Here is a 21,028-nt window from a genome sequence, read left to right as displayed (position 1 = left end):
ACATCTGTGTAACTGGTAATCAAACCCAGAGGTGATCCCATACTACTTGACATTCTATCTTACCACCATGTTGCTTTGTACCTGCTACCTTGAAAATGAGATTTCCTGAAACTACAATTCTCCATCTAGTTTAACCAGTTCTCTGCCTGCTGCGCCATCCACCCTGCATAGTCTCTTGCTTTCTTTCCTCTTGCGTAATAAATACACAAAGCTAACAAGATGTTTACTAAAAGTAGCAATCATTGGTTCCATCCAGTCAGTACAACTGCAGACCGGCTGCAATTCCATACACTGTAGCTGGTCTCCAGAGTTTGCTTTGCTTTACTCTGTGATTATGATTGTATTATATGTTAGAACCTGGGGGAGAGAGTTGGCCCTTTTACATCCAAAATCAGTTTCTACACATCGAGACTTCACATGGCAACTTAAACATTTCCCGAACTCTGTCAATCCAAGAACGTCATCTACATAATCAAGTGTTCTTGTGACCTCCTCTGTGTAGGCATGACCTGCCCCAAAGTTGGCATACTTATTACCAAGCACAGATCACGATTAAGGAACCAGATGCAATCTGCCCCCCTCGTGTCACACTATGCGGCCAAGCATCACTCGACTGAGGACCTAAGGTGGTGGATGATTGACCAACTCAAACATGACAGATGAGATTTCTCGCTGCCCACTAGGCTTTGGCAGCTAGAACAACAATGGATCTTGCGCTTAGCCACGCATATCCATGGTTTGAATGAGGTGCTACAGTGGCCGGATTTGCTCCCCACTTGACTCATTCTTTTCCTTTAAATTTCTGATCCCTTCAGTTTTTAAGTCTCTGAAAAAACATCCCCTCCTACCCCTCCTCTTTTAACTCCTCCCTCCCCTCCCTTTTCCCTTCCTTCCCCTCCTCCATCATCCTTCATTTATTGCCCTATTTCCAATTTGTTTTAACCAAATTGTTACCCTTGATTTGATTAGCCTACTGTGACTTTGCCCTCGACAGGGACAGTCTCCTGTATATTGACAGCAAGCTAATTCCACCCACGAAACTCACCCATGATGGCCATCACAATGGTCCTTGTTTACAGGGAACGCGGTCAAGGCTCCCGCTTTACAAACTTTTCCCGGTGCTTTCAGCATGACTGTTTCCACCCAGCTGGTGCAGGAACTTCCTTCACCTCCAAGGGAACATTGGAATTTACCAACATCCCGGAGCAGCCAGCTATAAACTTGTTCTTGCTGTAATGAAGGTAGGCCTGGCTGGTCAGATGCTAGTGGCCCGGCCGCAGGTGGCTCTGCATTGGCTTGTGACCATTGACTAACGTCAGTCACTTAATTATCCATTATTTCAGGTCAGTTGTCCACAGGGATCCAAAGCGTTTGCACAACTACATGCTGCAGTGGACGTGATGCCCTTTGCAAATGGTTCCATTAATTGCAGCCCGGATTAGCAGTCCAAGGAAGTGTCCGGGCTGGTTGGCCCACAGATTCTGTCAGTTCTCTTCTTGTAACCACACCACGCATGAGCATGCACATGTTCTCTCCATTACCTCACTTTATGATCTCTCACCTGCCATTTTGTGCATGGCTTTTATCCATTTTTCCCCACGGTCAGGTTTTCCCTTATCACTGACCCCTCATCAGCTGCTCTATCACCCTGGCGTAGGCCCATCGAGGTAGCACAGGTCCTTTTTCTTGCTGAATTGTTTCATGCTTCATTAGTGATCGATGCCTTTGTTAGTGATTGTGGTTGAACATCTGTGTGGATGTGAACAGCGCACGAGCACTAAACCAGCCTCCATGTGTCTTTGAATCCCCTTATAGATAGCATCTAATTCATTGGAAACAAGAATCCCCCAAACCTCCACACATACTGTCCTGAAGAAGGCCGGTCCCGGCTTTCGCTGGAGACCGAGTTAGCCCGAAACTCGATTCGACAGTTCATCAATCTGGGAGCCATGAGATTACTGCTTTGCTACTTTTATTTCTCTCGTGTGAAATGTCTTCAATTGTTCAATCTCACCAGCGAGACCTATACATTTACCTTTTGTAAACAGTTAAGCCTTAGGTTCACTGTGGTGAAGTAAATGAATTGTATACATCACTTATGATTAGTTGCCACTTTGTTCATTTGTTCACAATCTTGTGTTTGTTGTGTCATTACATTGCATTCTTTTCGTGTATGTTGAATATGATGGGTGCGAATGTGACGCAATTGTTATGAATGTAAGGTTTAGGGTTTAGGGGTTCCTCCCTCCCTGTGGTTTGTAGAATTGTTTCTTGTGCATTGTCACTTGACTGTTGTTTGATTACAAAGATTTGTTTTCGCTCCAGGGCATGGATGGCAAGATGAAATTCCGTGTGCATCCCTGTCATATGAGTCTGCTTGTTTTTTACATATATTGATTGATGTATGAATTTTATTTTTCCAAAAAAAGATGAAATCTTCACATCAAAGTAACCCATCGAAGTGGAGCTTTCCTTCTTGCATCCAGATTGCTGGGCGTGGGGCTGTAAATTCTTCTGAAATTTCAGATTGTTGTCTATTAACGTTCTTGTGTTGATACCCTGTCTGACACAAATCTATCATTTGCTTGACCCTTCCTATTTGTTTTCCAACACGTAGCTAAGGGACACACCTTCTTTTATGTTTTAATGACTAGTTGCGTTACTACCAGGTGGAGTCACATTCTCCTTTTATAGATGAATTCAAAGACGGTCTATTTGCATGTAGTGCTGCTCACCTGAGGGTGACTTAAGAATGGTAGTCAAGGTGATATTGCTTTCCCACAGGTAACATGTGAAGACAATACGTGTGGGCCTGTCAAAGATGATCTTTGTGACCTTGAAAAGGGAGTAGCATACAAAGTGTGAGATAAGTCCCCAACTCTCGCAAGAAACCCGTTGCTGTGTTAGAAATAGCCCACTACAGCATAATGCACTGCGATGCAAAACACTGTCTGTACTTGGCTAGACGTTGGCCATGTCCAGGGAGGACAGAGCACTGCAGAAAGACCTAAAGAAAAGAAAGCATATATGGGAGATGGGCCGTGTCCAGGCAGTTTCCCGGTTCTTTGCCTTAGCATATAGCTTCTACAAGCACACTATCAAGTGGGATTGTTCTTGTCATTTCTTTTAATTACATCGCAAAATGCAGTGATGGAAGTTGGAAACTCAAGTGAATCTTTCTTTTAATAGCATACATTTAATGTGGCTTATTAAGCGTTATATCCCGTAGAAAGAGTCCTTATCATGAGGTAATTGCCTGCTCCCATGTAATGGCCAAAGCATAGGATTGGAAATAGAGGGTATCCTATAAACACATTGTCTTTGGTAATTCTTGTTTCTGGGAAACGGTCAACACCCCCTCTGCATTTTTCAGCAATACAGTGGATTTCAGGATGTAGAAAATATGTAGATTCCTGTTTCAAGAAACCTGTCCTGTGGCAGGTGATCACAACTCATGCAAGATGAAAAATGACAATCCTGTAGTCTAATGTAGGTCGCAAGCTCTCTGGCGAGAATACATTCCAGAGAAATATGAAGTAGGAGAAATTAACCATGTATTCTCCCCCTCTCTTTACAGGCAACCTGGAAACCATAAAAATTAAAATAACAGTCCAGATATCGCAAGACACGTTTCGGTCGATTTTTAAGTTTGGCAAAAAACTCAAATCAACTAAAAAGAGGAAGAAAAAAAAGGTAATTTCTGGGAATGTAAGAACATTTATACCGTATAGTGTATAGTTAGCAAGCTTTTTTGTGTTCATGGTCTCCAGCAACTGAAGACTATAGACTGGTTCATGACTGAGACACCAAGTATCGCGGTGACAGTGAAACCTCTGAGCTGGTATTGCAAGTGATGTCCATGGAATGGGATACAGGAAAAGTAGTGCATGAGGTAAATAACCCATATCCACCACACACAGTGCTTTCTGTGTAGCCCATGCTGTAAGTGTCCCGCCATGTAATCCCAACCCATACTTAAGCACTATTTAACAGAAAGAGGTATTTAAAATACCACATGTTTTTATCATTACCACCATACTCAAAATTGGGCCCTCAAAGCTAGGAATGCTAATTGGAGGTCGGGTGTATTCCGGGCAACAATCACATTTCTTGTGAACCAACTCTGTCAAATTGAAGGTTATTGACATACATCTTGAAGACGGCACTCCAGAATCCATATGTTAATGTTAACAGACATTTATACCGTGCACTATCACCACCGATGTGGTACCCTGGCGCTCTGCCAGATCTGAAAGGTAAGAGGGTAGGATGGGTTAGTAGGGTAAGGTGGGAAAAGGTAGAGCGAGAGTTGTGATATCCTGTGGACAGCTTCAGTCCGGTTCACACTGTTTGCTGCGATTGGGTGCGATTTACAGATCGTAGACTCCCATGTGCTGTTGCGCGGGATTATGTGTGGTTTGTTTTGCTTTTGAGGTGTAGTGAAGTGCATGCGGATTGCTGTGCAAGAATGTGGTTGTGTTTGTTTAAAGTTTGAGAGGTGCTTGCAGAGAGTTATGGTTTTAAACGGTTGGGTTAGTGGGGTTGTTTCGGACATCTGTGTTAGGTGTTAGCCCTTATCTTGCTGTCTCGTTGAATAGATTACAGTGGTTGCAGCGTAATTTCCTATAAGATAACATTATTAGCTTGTATGTTGAAGACCTCCTAAGAAGAAAGATAATACAAAGAATCCCAACGAAAAAAGCATTCAAGTTGTCATTTACAGTGTGACTTTTCCAGATCACTGCGTGCATCACACTCTGCCTTCTGCACACCTTGGCATTTCAAGTGAACGAATGAAAGTGGGGTCGCGAGAGTCACTGCAGACTGGATTCCTGGTATCTCCATTAAGATTCTGCAACTGAGTTTTATGGAACAAGGCTCATGCTGGTTCCACAAATGTCTGTCAAGTCCCTACACCCCCCTGTGTGTCCTTTTGCATTCTGGGTTCTTGCCAGATATTCCTCCTGAGGCCTCCTGAGGCCTCCACCAGCAGTTGCTGGGGACTCGGAAAACCATACAGGTGCAACCGTGATTAACATATTATGAGACGATGCCTGCGACCTGTCCCAGCACTTCTGCAGTTGCCTCTAGAGTGAAGATTCCGAAACTCTCAGAAAAATCCAAGTTATGCAATGAAGTCCTCTTACTTGCAGTATATGTGGTGCATTGATAATTGTTTCTGCTTATGAAACTCTCTCTTGTCAATGAATGTCAGATCTCGGGAGGATAGCTCAGGGGCAACGTGCTCGCCTTGCAAGCAAGACGACACGGAGCACCAGAGGTTCGATCCCTGGGTCCGCGCTTAGAAACCTCTGGGTATTAAGCACGTTATAAATAACCTATTTTATCTTATCATCATTTCTCATTCTGCATTTCCTTTCCATTTGATGGTTGGTCTGTTTCAGGTCAGTCTGATCAAAACCATGACTAGCTTGAGTAAGTAATTTAATGTAATGTAGCTTGGCTCTGTATGAATAAAAGGGGTTGGGGTTCATTAGTGGGACAGTGCAAAAAACATATGTAATACCTGTGATGTTGACGGCTGCAGGTCAGAAGCACCCGGTTCCACTCTGCCACTCTGCCATTCAAAGGTGTGGAGGAGAAACTTGGGAGTAGGTTATCCGTAGGGAAGAGCCCAATATCAGAAAGACTACAACCTTCAGCCCTACCTCTGGTCATTTGCATATCTCTCTCTTTAGATCCCACGCCCTTGCCCTGCCGCTACCTCTCTCTCCTCAACTGGCAGCCTCTCCAGTACACTGATTTTGGTGATCGGCTGAGATGTTCTATTTTTACACCCAAAACAATCCATAGTAATTTTGAGTAAAGAACCAGTACAGATAAACTAAAGTATGGGTTGTAAAATAAATTGAAGTATGGGTTGTACTTGCACAGAGGGGAGAGGATCCTCAGCTGTTGAATGGTATCTACATATCACCCCAGCCATTACAACTGGCCCAAGAAAAATCCATAGAATATCAAGGTGAACGGAGCACGGCATGGTGATATGTAGGAAAATAAATGCAAGCAGCAGTCAGGGTAAACTAATAGTCAGAGAACCTTAGTGGCAACCGTTCTAAAAGTGTTATTTTGGGAGAGGGTGATCAGAGAAGATCTGATCATATCAGCATCTAGCACCCCATCAGGTCTTCCTACTTGTCTATTATCAAAGATAAGTTTATGGCATTGTTTGGTTGCCTTTATTTAGTAACCTCATGAGGGCCTTTAGGAGTGTAGCCACCCTAAAACAGTGATCCACTTTTGCGTCGAGAATATGTATATATAAAAGTCCTACATTTCGGGGGGGGGTGGTGAGTCTTATGGCGCCTCTCACCAAGTTCCTGGGTTCCCCAGGCAAAATCAGATTTTTATCCTGGCATTCTAGGCCCCAAGCAGTGCAGGAATTCAAAAGGATAATCTGTCTATCTACGAGAACCTCAATCCTGGTTAAACCCATGCTAGCATAATATCCTACGTTGAAAGTAGCAGTAAACTACACCATTCACAATTCTGTTGCTGAGTACATGCTCCATATTTACATGCTTTTTTGTCTCGATTGTTCCGGGCCCCTGTCAGGCACTATTGATCAAGAGGGTGCTAAATTGTCTCTCGCGACAATAAGAACATTATGATTTGATGTCGGTTTGAAACCGTTGCGTTCTCTTCATACCAAACAAATGGCCAAGGTTTGTGGGGGGGACCTAATTGCACTGAAATCGATGAGACAGTAGTGAGCTCACCGGCACCCTTGTTTACGGACCGGCAAATTACAAGTTTGCCTGCTGCAGCCGCCGCGACCGACAGTTCTGAACTTGCCGGACGCAGCGGCTAAGGTAGGCAGACTTTTCATGGAAGCGTCAGCACCGTTCGCAAATGGTGCTGGCGCTTCCGTGAACCCATTCCCATGGAGCCCTAGGGGACTCCTTGGGAATGGTGAACAACATTTACTGGCACCTAGCTTGCCGCTCCGATGGGAGTTGGAACTTCCTGCTGCAACCGGCAAACTAGGTGCCAGTAAAATGTTCACAAGTCTGGTGGCAACCCGCCGGAAGCACTGGCAAGATTCCCGCCAGACTCGTAATGAGGCCCATTGATTTGCTTCAAATATCGTCAGGGTAACTTTATAAGAAGTGCTAATTGCTTGGAGGAGTCAGCCGTCGTTACCTGCTGTTAGCTCCCTTCCATACCATTTGCACCATTTGCAAAGCGGAGTGCAAACCCGATGCGTAAAAATAGGCGGAATCACCATAACGCCTTGCTTTAACATTCCGTTTTGCAAAAAGTGTTAATGCTCCTGCCATTTATGCATGTTAGACAACATCGACAATTGATTCCTGTGGGATCTGTCTGCTTTTAGCAGGTACTACATATAAAAAGGCAGATTCTGCAGGAATCTATTGGTTTTATGCCAGCATAAAAATGCCATAATTGCTAGTAACATGAGGCATTCGATGGCGGACGAGAAATGAACAACAGACACTGATATTCCGTTCAGTGCCCTCAATCTGCCTTCAGATCCCCTGCAGTGTAAAGGTAAGGCGTAATCCTCATAGGCGCCAGTTTTACACCTTACTTTCACACTCTGTGGGCCAAGAAAATGACCTCCTAATTAGCTAATACCATGTGAAGGTATACAGCTAAGATTTTAGGTGGCCCAGGGAGCGGGGGCGTTGACCGATACTTTATTTTGCTCCATCTTTCCTTCAAACTCTTTATCATCTGTGCACCGAAATGCTGCAATTTGATTGTGAATTTAGTTAAGCAGTTTGTGCCCAAATACGTGTAGCGTATTTATGTATTTATTGTTTGCTTGTTAGGCGCTTATACTATAAGAAAATACTGTTTCAAAGCACCCATCAGGCAGTGGATGTCAAAACTTTAGGAAGCAGGAGAACGAACATCCAGATTCTTAATATTTCAGCTTTTTATGTGATAAGGAGCTTTGTAATGCAAGGGGCATGTAATAGAACAGTGAATGGCCAACAATGATAATTTGCCAGCAACTGAATACAAGATGGACTAAATTAAACTTTTTCTTTTTTTTCAGGCAAAGAAATGATTACGATGGATTATCTACACACGGAGAACCACTTTAGGATTGTCATTAACAAAAATGTAACTATTCCTATCAAGCCTAAGACAAAATATTCTTATTGGACCAACTGTTAGGAGGTGGCACTGCGAGCGGTATGACACACTGGTGCTCCAACAAACCATGTGGGGGAAAAGGGGCCTAGGAAAAGGCCTAAAGAGAACCAATGTGCGTCAGTACCTTCCAGGACTAACTGTACATCCCAGGGCGTGTACTGTGCATTCTGTGAACTGGTTATTCCTCCATTTTGTTTCCTCCCCACTAAGAGAAGGCATGCGAGGCACATGGGGCGAGGACGGAAGAGTCTGAACAGAAATATATTCCTGTCCCTCCTTCCTGGTTGTACTAGCAGCAGCTGCCTTATTACAACAGTCTTGTGGTTGCTCCTCGTTGGAACTTTAACTACACCCTTCACGACATCAAACAACCATCTTCAGAGGCCACACTCGAGTTGTGACATCTGTAAAAATGTTATCAGGCCTGGCTTGTCTTACATATTTCCATTACTAAGTCTTTGATGCAGTGCAGGTTTTGTTTATGCTCTATGAAACTCTATGATAAAAAATACATACCATTACCCGCAAAAAGGATTTGGAGTTTTTTGGTTTTGTTGATTGTACATTTGAGTTAATTTGCACATCGGTATAAGGAGCTGAAAGGAGCCCTGGACACATGTACATCCCAGCATTACGTGGGACGAGTGAACCTAGTGAGAGTACCAATTCCTCTCCAAGCAGGGATTTTGGGTAGATTCCCCGTTCTTGAACATTGTGAGCCTGATACAAAACACTGGCTGTAGAGCAAGCAAATATACTTGTACAACCGGAGAAGCATTGCCTATTTGATAAAGCGCTGCTCACTGTACTATGAAGTTTTTACTGGTGGTGGGACTGGTGCAGTTTACTTATTACACTTAGATTTCATATCTCACAGGATCCGTGCGTAGCAATTCATCATTCAAACCTGGGGAAGGGCGCTCAGCCAATCAAGTGGCTGGAACAGTGGGTGAGATTACATAATCACTGCCCGCTGTCCCAACCACCCGAAGCCGTTCCCTGTGGTGGGGTTTTTCTTTTTTTCTTTTCCTCATAGCAGGGAGGCAACAGGGAACCTCTCCCTGTTGCCCCCCTAACCCAAAATGTTCCGCTTACCCTCTCCACTCCCTCCACTTACCTGCAGGACCGGAGCATTGCGCTCCGGTCCCAAGCTTCTCTGTCTGCCGCCGCCCTAAACATGGAAAAGGGACTTTGTCTATTTACCATGTGGCAGTGGCCTTCTTTTAATTTTTCATTCTACATCGGGAGATGGGCTGTGCAAGCAGCGTGGATCTCCCGATTCAAAATTGGCAAACCCATTCACACCCCGGATGAACCCTGGGGTGCAAATGGCTTTCATGCCCTGCCTGTCGGGCAGACACAGTCTTTAACGGGCCACAGCCCGAGCTGAGGCCCGAACTTTGCTCAGGCCTGCCTTAGCTCAGGCTGGCGGGCCGTTAAATGCTGTGTCCGCCCTCCAGACAGGGCATGAAAGCTACATCACCATCCAGAGCGGAATGTTAGAATTCTGTCAACCAATCACGATCCATGGCTTCTGGGCATACTCGCTTGTGGAGCCATGGATCCTACCAGTTGGCAGAATTCTAACATACACTCCGAGTTTGTCTTGGTGCCTGCATCCTCTCCCTTCCACCAAGCCCCCACTTACCTTTCTGTTGACCTCTAACCCTAAGCCTTGGCTGTGGTCCTTATGCCCCCCCTCATCCCAGCAAATGTTCTCTCCATTCCGTGGCTGATTCCTGTTCCCACTTCCTGATTCTGACAGGTGCCATGTCTGCCCCACTCCATGGTGAGCAATAGAAATGTTTATTATTTCAGGGCAGTTTTGGCCCTCACTGTACCACCAAGCTGCATAGCTATATTACCTGACACTGCTGGGAAATAAGGGATGTTATGATCCCAAAGCCCTCCTCATGCACCATGTGTAAGGCTAAACAAAAGAGGTGATGACTGGAAGGTTTAGAATAAATCTTAACCTCTGGCATTGCTCTGGGCAACCCTCCAGACCATTGTTCTTCGCCTGCCAAGCCATTACAAAAGTGGAAAGACCATATGCAAATCAGGCTTGGTCCCACCCCCAAAGGGGCTCCACCCCAAACTGCTAGGTCAAATCCCTTCTGCACGAGACCACAAGCATCCCCAGACATGTTTCAGCCTTGTTGGGCATCATCAGTGAGGTGTAGCTTGTGTCTCTTGGCCCAGCAGGCACGGGACCCACGTCTGGGCATACCCGTCCCACTCGGGGTGACAATAGCAAAACAAAAGAGGTGATGGCTAGAAGGTTTATAATAAATCTTAACCTATGGCATTGCTCTGGGCAACCCTCCAGACCATCGTTCTTCGCCTGCCAAGCCATTACAAAAGAGGAAAGACCATATGCAAATCAGCCTTGGTCCCACCCCCAAAGGGGTAGTCCAGCCCGAACTGCTAGGTCACATCCCTTCTGCACGAGACCACAAGCATCCCCAGACATGTTTCAACCTTGTTGGGCATCATCATTGAGGAGTAACTTGGGTTGATAGGCCCAGCAGGCACGGGACCCACATCTGGGCATACCCGTCCCACTCAGGGTGACAATAGCAAAACAAAAGAGGTGATGGCTGGAAGGTTTAGAATACATCTTAACCTCTAGCATTGCTCTGGGCAACGCTCCAGACCATTGTTCTTCGCCTACCAAGCCATTACAAAAGGGGAAAGGCCATATGCAAATCAAGCTTGGTCCCACCCTCAAAGGGCAAGGCTAGCAGGTTGATAACATCCTGTATTGCTCCCAGCTCCAGGGAATATTGCTTAATTAAGACGTGTCATTGTCTCCATTTCCCACTTCCTCGTCCATTTCCTCACAACTGAAGACGCCACCTTTCTACCATTCCACCAGTCGCTTCCATCCCCTATTGACGTGATTCCATTTTTGGTGATTTTGGCCTCCTGCCCTGGAAGAGAGTAACTCTTATTCAAGACTAAGATTACAAAATCTTTATCAAAGACCAATTTGTCTGCTAGGCTTCTCTGGGAGCTGTGCTGTGGGAAAAGTAATATTCGGTCCAAATGTAAAATATAGCTCAACCAGCAGCCAGAAAAAAATAGAAAGACTGGTGTGATTGTGTGCGTCTTTTACACCATGCTTCTCCTCAGGCTTTCCTTCTAGTGCTGTGAGGAAAGGGCCTGTCCCAGGATATTTACATGTGCATATTATTGACAACAAATATATCCATCTTACCTCAGACACTGGTTTCTGTTTTGAATGAGATGCAATAATACAGAGTTGATATATTACAAAAGGTATTTCTTAAAAAAACATCTTCACGGTTCTGATAACCATCTCAATCAACATAACACAAAACACATCTTAGTTTTATTCATCTTCTTGCACAAATTATCAACCCTTCTTGAATTTCTTCTTCACAATAAAATACTGTGCAATTGTTGCAGTTGTATTTTACTCTTTTAAAACATTTCTGTCTGTTTGTATTTGGTATTCTTAAAAGTGTGGTGATGCACAAAACTGTACTGTCATGTATTGTCTTCACGCTGAACTGGTAGGTCTAACCTGAATCATGCTTAGTGTATTGGTCGCTATAAAAAATAAAACGTAGGCCTCTCTGGGGGTGCCTTTAATGCAAGTCTTAGGACTTCAAACTAACATGCTTGAAGTTGCTCCTTGTATCTCATTGGGAATTCTCAGAATGCTCCTTTGCATTGTCACTAGGAAGTCTCAAACTGCATTCCTTGAATGTCTTTCCTTGCACTATAATGTTAATTGTTAATTTAATTTGAATAGCAAGTGTGTGAATGATAATTGAAAAGAATGATCTTGTATTTTGGCTTGGCTTGATCATACTCCTATCTTCCGTTGCTGGCATCTTTTTCTTGGATGTCTCAGCTATTCTTCTCCCGTATCCATGCCTTCTGGATTTGTTCTCTCTTCTAATCTTCTGGGCATTTTCCTCTGCTCTGCCTGCATGGCTGTGGGGCAGCATCCTGTCCTCCTTCTCTTGCCGATGTTCTGGAGCTGCTCTCAAGCTAATATAATGCCCCCTTTATATACTGTTTTGGGGCTCAGTAAATGTAGTCTTGAGTGCTAAATGCTGATTCTCACAGGTCTTCACCGGACACTGATATAGTTGCATTATTTTGTTTGTTTATTGGTGATTTTATTTGTTATAACTGTCTCTACTTAATTAAGTACTAATTGGGTCTTATATCACCTCATCGGGCACTTGAAGCTTCCAGTGTTCTGTCTGATGTTGGTTACATTATTTGAAGAGAAATGCTTCTCTATTTCATTGAATCCTTATCCTTCTCTTATTCATTTGGATCCTTGTGATATGCTCCATCTGCTTGGCCTAATTGATCAATGATATTAGAAAAGGGACTTCTTTCAAACTGGGTATTTCCTGTGTGTCAGCAAATTGCAAAATAACCCTTTGGGCCTTCCAATGACTGTAAGTTAAATGCTGGCTTTTTATTTGACTTCCTAGGCCTTTCACCATAAATCAAACCTTAGTATATGTATCTAACTAATATTCTCAATAAGTACACATTTCGCTAAGCGCTTTAGAAAGGTGTATGAGTGTGCATTGATTGGGTAGCTACTTGAGGCCTTGTGTTGGCACTATAGTAATTATATATGTATCTGTAGTGAATGGATAGCTATTTGAGGCCTTGGGTTGGCACTATAGTAATGACATATATGTACCTGTAGTGAATGCATAAGCCTACTATATAACTATCTCTATAAACCTTACTGTTCTAAACTGGCTCTTGCCAATCTATATACGAGATGCCAGTCTCTATACGAGAGTATGCATGCCAGGTGTCACATGTATGCTGTACACAACTACAATCAATCAACCAATTGTTCTTATAAACCTCTGCTTCTGGTCATGCTGAATGTTGTAGTTTCAAACCTTATTTCTACCCCAGAAAAAGCCTAATACATGACAATATTCTACCTCTTTTATCTGATACCCATTAAAGGCCTCTTATTCAAGCACAACCTGTTGTTGCTTTTTCTGTCTTCACGACATTTTCAGATGGTCCTGCTGAGCTTGCTACTCCCCCATGGACAAGGGGTTCCTCCACTTCAGGGCTTTGGGGGCACCAAAGAGGATCCATAAGCATCCTCCAGAGGGGTGTCAGTAAGGTAAGGGATATTCCCCCTGGTTTGTGTTGGCCCAGACTGGTGGGGAGGGGTGGCCAACACATCGTGTTGGCAGGGCTCGGCCAGCAACTGGCTGACAGAATGAGTCCAAGGATTGGATTATGGCAGCCAGGAGGCAGCTCCCAGAATATGCAATGACCACGTGGGGGGTGGGACCCTTACTAAATTATTACACAGAGGCATACAAGGTTGCCTGGCAACAGAGGCCTTTGTGAGACTTAGGAACTACTGTCATGTTTCTTAGTGTCTCAGTGTCAGCAAAGGAGTACAGTGTGATGCTGAAGTACCTGGAGAAACAGAAACACAGGGAGACAGACTCTCCCTCCGCCTGCAGTTCTTCTGAACTGCCTGGGAAGCAGAGTTGTTCTAAAGAGGACTACCGTATCAAACAAATGGTTAGGGAACCACTGCGTGCAGCGAGGACTGCTCTTTGGGAGCAGGTGGGGGAGAAACAAAAGAAAGCAGTGGCAGTTTTGTCCTCTTCCATATCTTCCTCGAAAAGAATAAATGGCAGATCAGCCCACTCAGAAATATCCGGCAAGGAAGAAGTGGCTAAAGTTATGGCCATGGTCTCAGAGTGGATGAGATTCTAGAAGTCCAGTCACGAGGCAGTAGAAGAAGATCCCACTGGGAGGCAGTTTGAGGAAACTGTAAAGTTGTGATTGATTATAATCTCAGGCGTTCAAAGGACATTCATGAGAGAATGGAAGACCCAGAGAGCCCACACTTCACGAGGAATCTCTACCCATTAACAGGAGAGGTGGATAAGTTACTATCAACACTGGTGAACTCCATGCTGTCCGGGATAACAGAGCAGAGCAAAGCCATGGGGGTGGATGCGGCTCTAAATAGCTTTGCAGAAGCACATGTATCTTTGAGGTCATCCACGTACGGGCCATACACATCAATGGCTCTGATCAATGACTGACCAATGATTTCAGGGGCATAGATTGTTCTGACCTGTGTGAGGAGTCAGAAATGAAAATCTGACAAAAAGTTGTTATGTTTTTGGTTTAAGACTTTTATTAACACAAAGAATGTTGGGAAAAGGCCTCTCTAACCATGCTCTAAGAGGAATTTCCCTACCTAAAACCAAACACGAAGGATCTGTCTGTGTGTAAAATTGTCCTTGTGTCCAAACGTTCTTTCCTGATCCTCACACTACAAATCAAAACTATAAGGTCAAAGGGGAAATATCTTTAACCTGATGATTGCAAAAAGACAGACTCATGAAGGAAAATAATAACAGCTCCAACATAAAAGTTCTCCATGGTGAAAGAACCCTGGTTCCAGAGGGCGATTCCCTTCCCCTGGATTCTTCCTCAATGCCAACAATTCTTGGTCTAACAGTTCTTTGTGTCTTTCTTGGCCCACAACAATGCTGTTAATTGCAAAGCTACTTATCCTTGTAGCTCCTCCTTGCAAAAGTTCCTCCTTGTTCAGCAAACACAGTTGTGTATCCTTTCTGAGGACTTCTTGTAGTTTTACAACTGCCTGGTATATTCCCCTGCCAGAACTTCTGCGGTACTTGCATCTGCCCGCTTTACTCGCCTGCCAGGAGATCGTATTTTCACAGATAACAGTTCCTATTTTACTTCCATAATTTCATATCTCCTCTTGGGTATTGAATATCTGGTTGATTTAACATTCGCTCTTGGATCCCCCCATATTTGCATTCTGGGTTCCTTAATTTTAATATGCCTCCTTGGTTTGCACTCAGTCTCTTTAATGTCTCTCTTTCTGCGGCTTCAATATTTATAGTTTGTATTTGGCGCAGTCGCAGAAACACCCCAGGGTCCCCACTTTGCTTGAGCTGACTCACTGGCTCTGTGTGGCTTCTTTGGTCCCTTTGGGGCTTGCGCGGCAAAGCTTTGTTGCTTCCTTTCCACTCTGCACTGTCTTCACGTCGTTCTGGTTTCTCTCGCAACTCCGTGTCAGCACGCCTGCCTTCCTTCAGGTCCCTGCCGGTGAAACACTGCTTTCTCCAGTTGCTGAATGCCCAGGAATCTTCCCTTGGTTCCTGGCGTCTCTGCAGCACGTCCCACTCGAACAGCATTTCTCTGCTTTCCTGCTGACGAGCCCCTTGGCTCTGCCACACCGGTTCATACTGATCAATTCTACAAGCCTCGCAGAGAGGTGCGACAACTTCTGCCAGACAGCAGCAACCTCTTGCAATTTGTCTTCGATCTTTAAATGTCCCATGCACAGGTACATTTTGAAAACAACTAGAACGTTCATTGAGCTTGAGACTCCTTTTGCTCCGCTTCATTTGTACCTCCTCCTCCTCCTCCTCCTCTTCCTCCTCCTCCTCCTCATCTTAGTACTTGGGTAATTGTGGGAGATGTAGTCCATTGATGTTAACTGATGTGGATTACTTGAGCAAGTACTTTCAAATGATGAGCCAGTTCTATATGGAGGATAATTAGAACTGGAAACGGTAGTCTTGGAGTTTTTCATAAACTAGGGATGGTAGTTTGGCCTAAAGGGTTTTGGGAAAAGGTTTTCGTGTTTTCCCTAAGGGGTATATAGATGCATGGCAATAGGCCATTAGGGTATTGGGTAACAAGGAGTCATCCTCATGGGCAAATGGGGGATACCATGTCTCATCCAATGAAGCCATAAAATCTCCCCAGAGGCTGTTTCCACCCATGTGATCCTCCCTCATGTAACCGCCCCCAGGTTCAGGATCAGGTAGCGGCTGCCGTCCCTTGGCAACATGTGAGGAGGCTACCGCCGGGGAATCCGTGATGACTCCATTGGATTCATCACACCTTATTGAGGCAAACACATGCAGGTACGGATGTTGTTGGACTTCGCTTATGATGGGGTTCGGGCATTGGCTTCCAGCATGGGCATGGATGTCATTGCCCAGAGGTATATTCATGTGAGAGACTGGACAACGGATGGGGCACAGTAGACTGTGGTGCTGCAGCTTTCGTTTAAAGGGGCCATGTTGTTTGGCGAAGAGCTGGAACAGTAGCTCAAACAACAAATAAACATGCAAGACAACGTGCCAGAGCCCTTCACAAGAAGACCGAACAAGGGTGCTCCTTCAGATCTTCTCTGCCAGATAAAACATGACATCAGTAAAAAGTATAGTGAGGCTTATCTTCCAAGGGAACTGAAGGCAGCTTGCAAAGTAAGAGTTGGTGAAAGGGCCAAGTCGGTACTCTGTACTATGCTGTGATTAAAGTTCAGGGAAGGATGTCCCTCTTATATCAGCATTGGAGGAAGTCAGCCAAGGCAAGGACAAGTGGGTACTGGACTTTACAAGATAGAGTTCAGAAGCTGCGTGGGGATGGCCTGGACGGTGGTGACACCATTGCCCAAGAAAGGGGAGAAGAGAACGGCTCTCCTAGAGCAGGTTCAGACCCCCTCGAGAATATGCTAGGTCCCACCAGAGGAGCAGGGGCAAGGCGTCACTCAAGAGTGTATCTGGTGCAGAAGCCATCAGGGGGTTTTCAGCTAGTTCTATACCTAAAAGGAGACAGATTTTTGAAGATCTTGAAATTCAAGATGCTGGATATGGCAGATAGGGATGTTCGGGAGGTGTTTCTTACCCACCTACAATGGACAGCTACTCTCTGGTGGTTGGATAGTCTGTTCATCACCTTCTGTGCTTCCAGGAAGCAGAGGAAAGCATCAGGTCTGTCAGAGACTAAGCCTTTCATTTATTCTCTGCAGCAGACTTTGTGGCCTTTCAGTGTACAGGTCAGATCGGCCAAAGAGGTGGTTGCTCCATGAGCAGAAGATAAAGGTGCCTCAATTTGGTTGAGCCACTACTAAGGCTTCTCCTTTCACATTTGTTCATCGTTATCATCAGTACCTGCCAGGTCAGGTCATGTGGACCAACAGTTTGGACATGCAATGGCAGTGCTGCAGGTGGCACAGGATTAGAAACCAAAGAGTAATACATCACTGGGTGTGCATCCTCTCTGTGCCTGTTTTTTTTATTGAGTCTCATCATGCTAGAGTTTTTGGTACACTTTATCATGTAAGGAATGGGACAAGGAAGAGAGACGTGGAGTTAATGTCCAGATTACCTACTGGCAATCTTCATTACTTCTAGTCCTAATTTTCCTTTTCCCAGCATTTACGCCCACCTCTCCTGTCTGGAGTTCGGTATGTTCGAATAAACTGGGAATGGGAAGGAGGTTGTGAGGGAGCAGAGGCCCTTTAAAAGCAATATAAAAGGGCTTGGAAACAATGACCAGGGGATGCGGGGCCAACAGCACCCAAAAGGGCTGCTTGATTTGGCTGCTCCATTATCCCAGAGGAGTGACTGGCGTGGAGGAGCGGTCCCAGCAGAGGAGGGGATCCCAAGCTTCCAGCATGGGATTGAGAAGGTGGCGGGTGCCCTCCGGTGCTTCCGCTGTGTGCGGGTGAGCCCTGGGTTGCCAGTTCATGTGGTGGGTGTAAAGACTGGAGGGGGGGTCTGTACTTCTGCTCTCTAGGTGGTAGAGGAGAGGCACAGAGGACCCCAGCCAAGATTATCTATTGTTGGTAGCAATGGACGAGCAATCAGGGCCTAGCTTCTCAGGAGGTGATGCAGGCTGGTTCTTAAGTACAGTGTAGTCCCCAAGCACCCACAAAGGAATGTCCACACACAGTACTACTTAAAACACAGTCTTTATCTAATTAAGTTCACGGTTATGTACACAATCACAATAACTCACTTTGTGCTCAGTAAATCTACAATGGCAAATATATAGTTCTAAGCGGTACCACAATTATTATTAGATTTCATTAAAGTGCATCAACTGTATTCTGGTTAAATATCACACAAATCACTTAATAAAGGTAACCAACAATAGACATGGGAGGAAAGCAGTTGGTTGGGACAATTGGCAGAATACTGTCCCTGTTACCTAGACACAATTCTGTGTGCAGATCCCTCCACCTGGGCAACCTGTAAAGTAAAGATATATCACAAGCCCAGTCCATATATTGTCCTATAAATCTTATTTCCATCTATGTTTCTACCACCCCAATGTACCTGGAAAAGCAGAGTTCGACGATGAATCATCAACGGATCCTTCTTGAGGGGCTCCCTTTAAAGCAGGAGCCACGGATCGTCGAGATCCCTCGAAGAAAGTGAACTCGATGTCAAGGCGGCAGCTTTGGTCCCAGCGGTGCTCGTCAGCGACGATCCGAAGACGTCCTGCAAGGAAGAGGCATGCAGGGCACCTCGATGTCAATAGTTCAGGACCGCAAAGAGTTTGTGAAGAACTGTGGCCCAGCAAGGGCGTCATGTCTTCCGGCGTCTCTACGGTCTTTGGGTGGTGGGAAACCCACTGGCGGATGCTCCTCGGCGCGTCGATGGCCTGGCCTTCCTTGGCAGGATAAGGTGGGCGGCGGTGCGGACAAGCGCGTCCGTGAATCAAAAGTCTTATGCAAAGGAGCATTGTAGCTCTAGTCGTCGATGGCAAGGCGTCAAGCGGTCCCCTATTCTTTCAGCACAGCTTCGACGGGCCTCCAGCAGTTATAGCAAACCTGCGAACCCTGGTCAGCGATGGTGGACGGAATGTCCGGTGCTTATCTTTGTTCTCCTCAGCGGTCCCAGTTTCCTGTCGCCAGCCTTTCGAGGGTCTGACTTCCAGGGTGCTTCGGCAAAGGTTAGCGGTGCTCGATGGTCCCTTGGAGCACGGGAAGACCAGGTCCTCTCTTGGATCAGTCTTGACAGCTTTCGGCTTTCGGATTTGGGCGAAGGGAGACAGCAGTCAAACTTCTTCTTCAGGCTCGGCTTCGAGATTCAGCTTCAGTGTCAATGTTAGTTTCAACTCCAGCTAGTGAAATATTTCTAGCAGTGAGAGGCCCCCAGATATACTAGTTGATCTCCCATTCATTCTGCTGAGTCACACTCAGGCAACCAATCACTCAGAAGGGCATTCAGCAGTCAGTCAGCCAATAAAGCATACAGTGCATTCAGGCCTCTCTCCTCCCTCTCAGACACTCACAACAAGGAATGTGTATTGGGACAGGTACCCAGCCATTCAACATTACACACTGCATTCATACCAGTTTCGGGCACGACTGCCTCAGTCATTGTGTCAAATACCAGAAACCAGACATCCACAACAAGAGGTGCATATTGGTCACACACTCCATTCACCCAGGTCCCACCCACAGGGTGTACCCACAACATACAGTCACTGGGAAGGCTCCAGCCAGTCTTGCCTGGACTTCACAACAACACCATTTATGGAACTTCCACCCAACAGCCAGTCAGGGGGAAGGGACAGAGTCAGGTCTTCCCAGGACTTTGGGAAATCAAGGTAACAGGCAATAGAAAGCAAGAGGCCACAGGTGCCATCTTGTTTCCTATCAGGAATCAACTGATTCCAATGGCAGGGTGTGGGTATCCCAAAATGGAGGATACTCAGACCACCTGTCAAATTCAGCAGGGAGCTGCCACCAGCTCATACCCTGCTCTGTGGGCCACACACAGGTGCCCAAAAACCTACACTAGGGGCACAGGGTTGTACCTCCACCCATGGGTGCCATAAGGGTATCCCATCGGTCTGTACACCAAACCAAAAACAGGAAGAGCTGCACTGCCAGGAGTCCCACATGGACTCCTGGGCAGAAAACAATACAGAACACAAATGAAAAAGGACTACAGGACAAGGACAGGGAGGCCCGGTCCCATCAATGCATTTCCAGCATCACAGTGGGCCTGCGGGTGCCCGAACAGGTATGGCGCGCGGGCTGCAGTGGCTCGGGAAGCAGTTTGGAGCAGCCGGGCGAGCCGCTGCTCATTAGGGGCCTAACAGGCAGTGGCAGAAGAGAGGAGAAGCCGTCTGAGGAAGGGGTGGATGTGAGGGACACCTCCTGATGCTTGGCCCAGGTGGCGCAGGGTCTGGTGGCCCAAACCAGGCCTACAAGAGCTCATCCGAGGTGTGGGAGGACCCACGCCTGCAGTCAAAGTGAGGGGCTCTCTTCGCCCCCCACCCCCCCAGAGGTGTAGATAAGGGCACGGAACCCAAGGAAGGCTGAAGTGAGTCTGGCACACGAGGGAGGGGGAGTACAGGTGGAAACAGAGAGGTACGTCCAACTAGCTATCAGGGATTACTGACTGCCCTACAGTATTGACCACAGGGTCTGCAATGTCCTCCTCCTCACTTGATATGAAGGGTTCCCCCAAAGTGCCTTCCTCCTCCTCACCTGATGTAGAAGAGTAGTGGGTCCTCCTTTGCCGCGGTTGTAGCCCTTGAGACTTCTTTTTGGAGAGCAGATACGGTCTGCCTCGAAAAGAAGCCACCGTGAATTTCTACAGAGAAAACTCACGATGACCCCCTCCCGCGACAGCCAGTTGTTAATAGGGGAAAAAGCCTCCAAGGCACAAAAAACCCCACAAATATGAAGGATGACTCCTGAAGCAGGTCCGTAGAAGTGTGGAGATATTAAAGCAGGATCCAGGAAAGCAACTCCAAGATGACGCGATAAAGGTCTCAGGAAGAAACAGAAGCAGCATAAGTGGACGCTGCGGAGGAGGAAACACACGGGGAAACTAACAGGAGAAGAGGCCAGCGGGGGTGAATCCACAATGGAAGCAGGAAGCGAGGATAGGGGGAGAGCAAGAGAGAGAGAGCTGAAAGGTACGGGAGTGGGAAGTCGTAGTGAAGAATAACGCTACTGAGCGCACGCAACAAACGGGAATGCAAGTTGCAACGCGCCGACCCCCCGAGATTCGAATGGTGAAATACTCGGCGGGCG

At 46.0% G+C, this 21,028-nt stretch overlaps 1 protein-coding gene across 2 annotated transcripts in view; it reads left to right on the top strand.

Annotated features, from left to right (window-relative positions):
- Window positions 1–8,669, top strand: part of LOC138491649 (uncharacterized) — a 197,892-nt gene extending 189,223 nt beyond the window's left edge. For both annotated transcript variants that reach the window (XM_069618285.1, XM_069618284.1), the window contains 2 exons: window positions 3,578–3,693; window positions 8,048–8,669. In XM_069618285.1, the coding sequence (XP_069474386.1) occupies window positions 3,578–3,693; window positions 8,048–8,059 (128 nt within the window). In that variant the 3' untranslated portion in view covers window positions 8,060–8,669. The remainder of the gene's footprint in view (window positions 1–3,577; window positions 3,694–8,047) is intronic.
- The last annotated feature ends 12,359 nt before the right edge of the window (window positions 8,670–21,028 follow it).

Source organism: Ambystoma mexicanum, chromosome 10 (assembly GCF_040938575.1).
Source record: "Ambystoma mexicanum isolate Mex_15411 chromosome 10, UKY_AmexF1_1, whole genome shotgun sequence".
NCBI classification, from domain to species: Eukaryota; Metazoa; Chordata; class Amphibia; order Caudata; family Ambystomatidae; genus Ambystoma; species Ambystoma mexicanum.
Note: the sequence above shows the minus strand (reverse complement) of the source record. Positions and strands in the feature narration are given on the sequence as shown.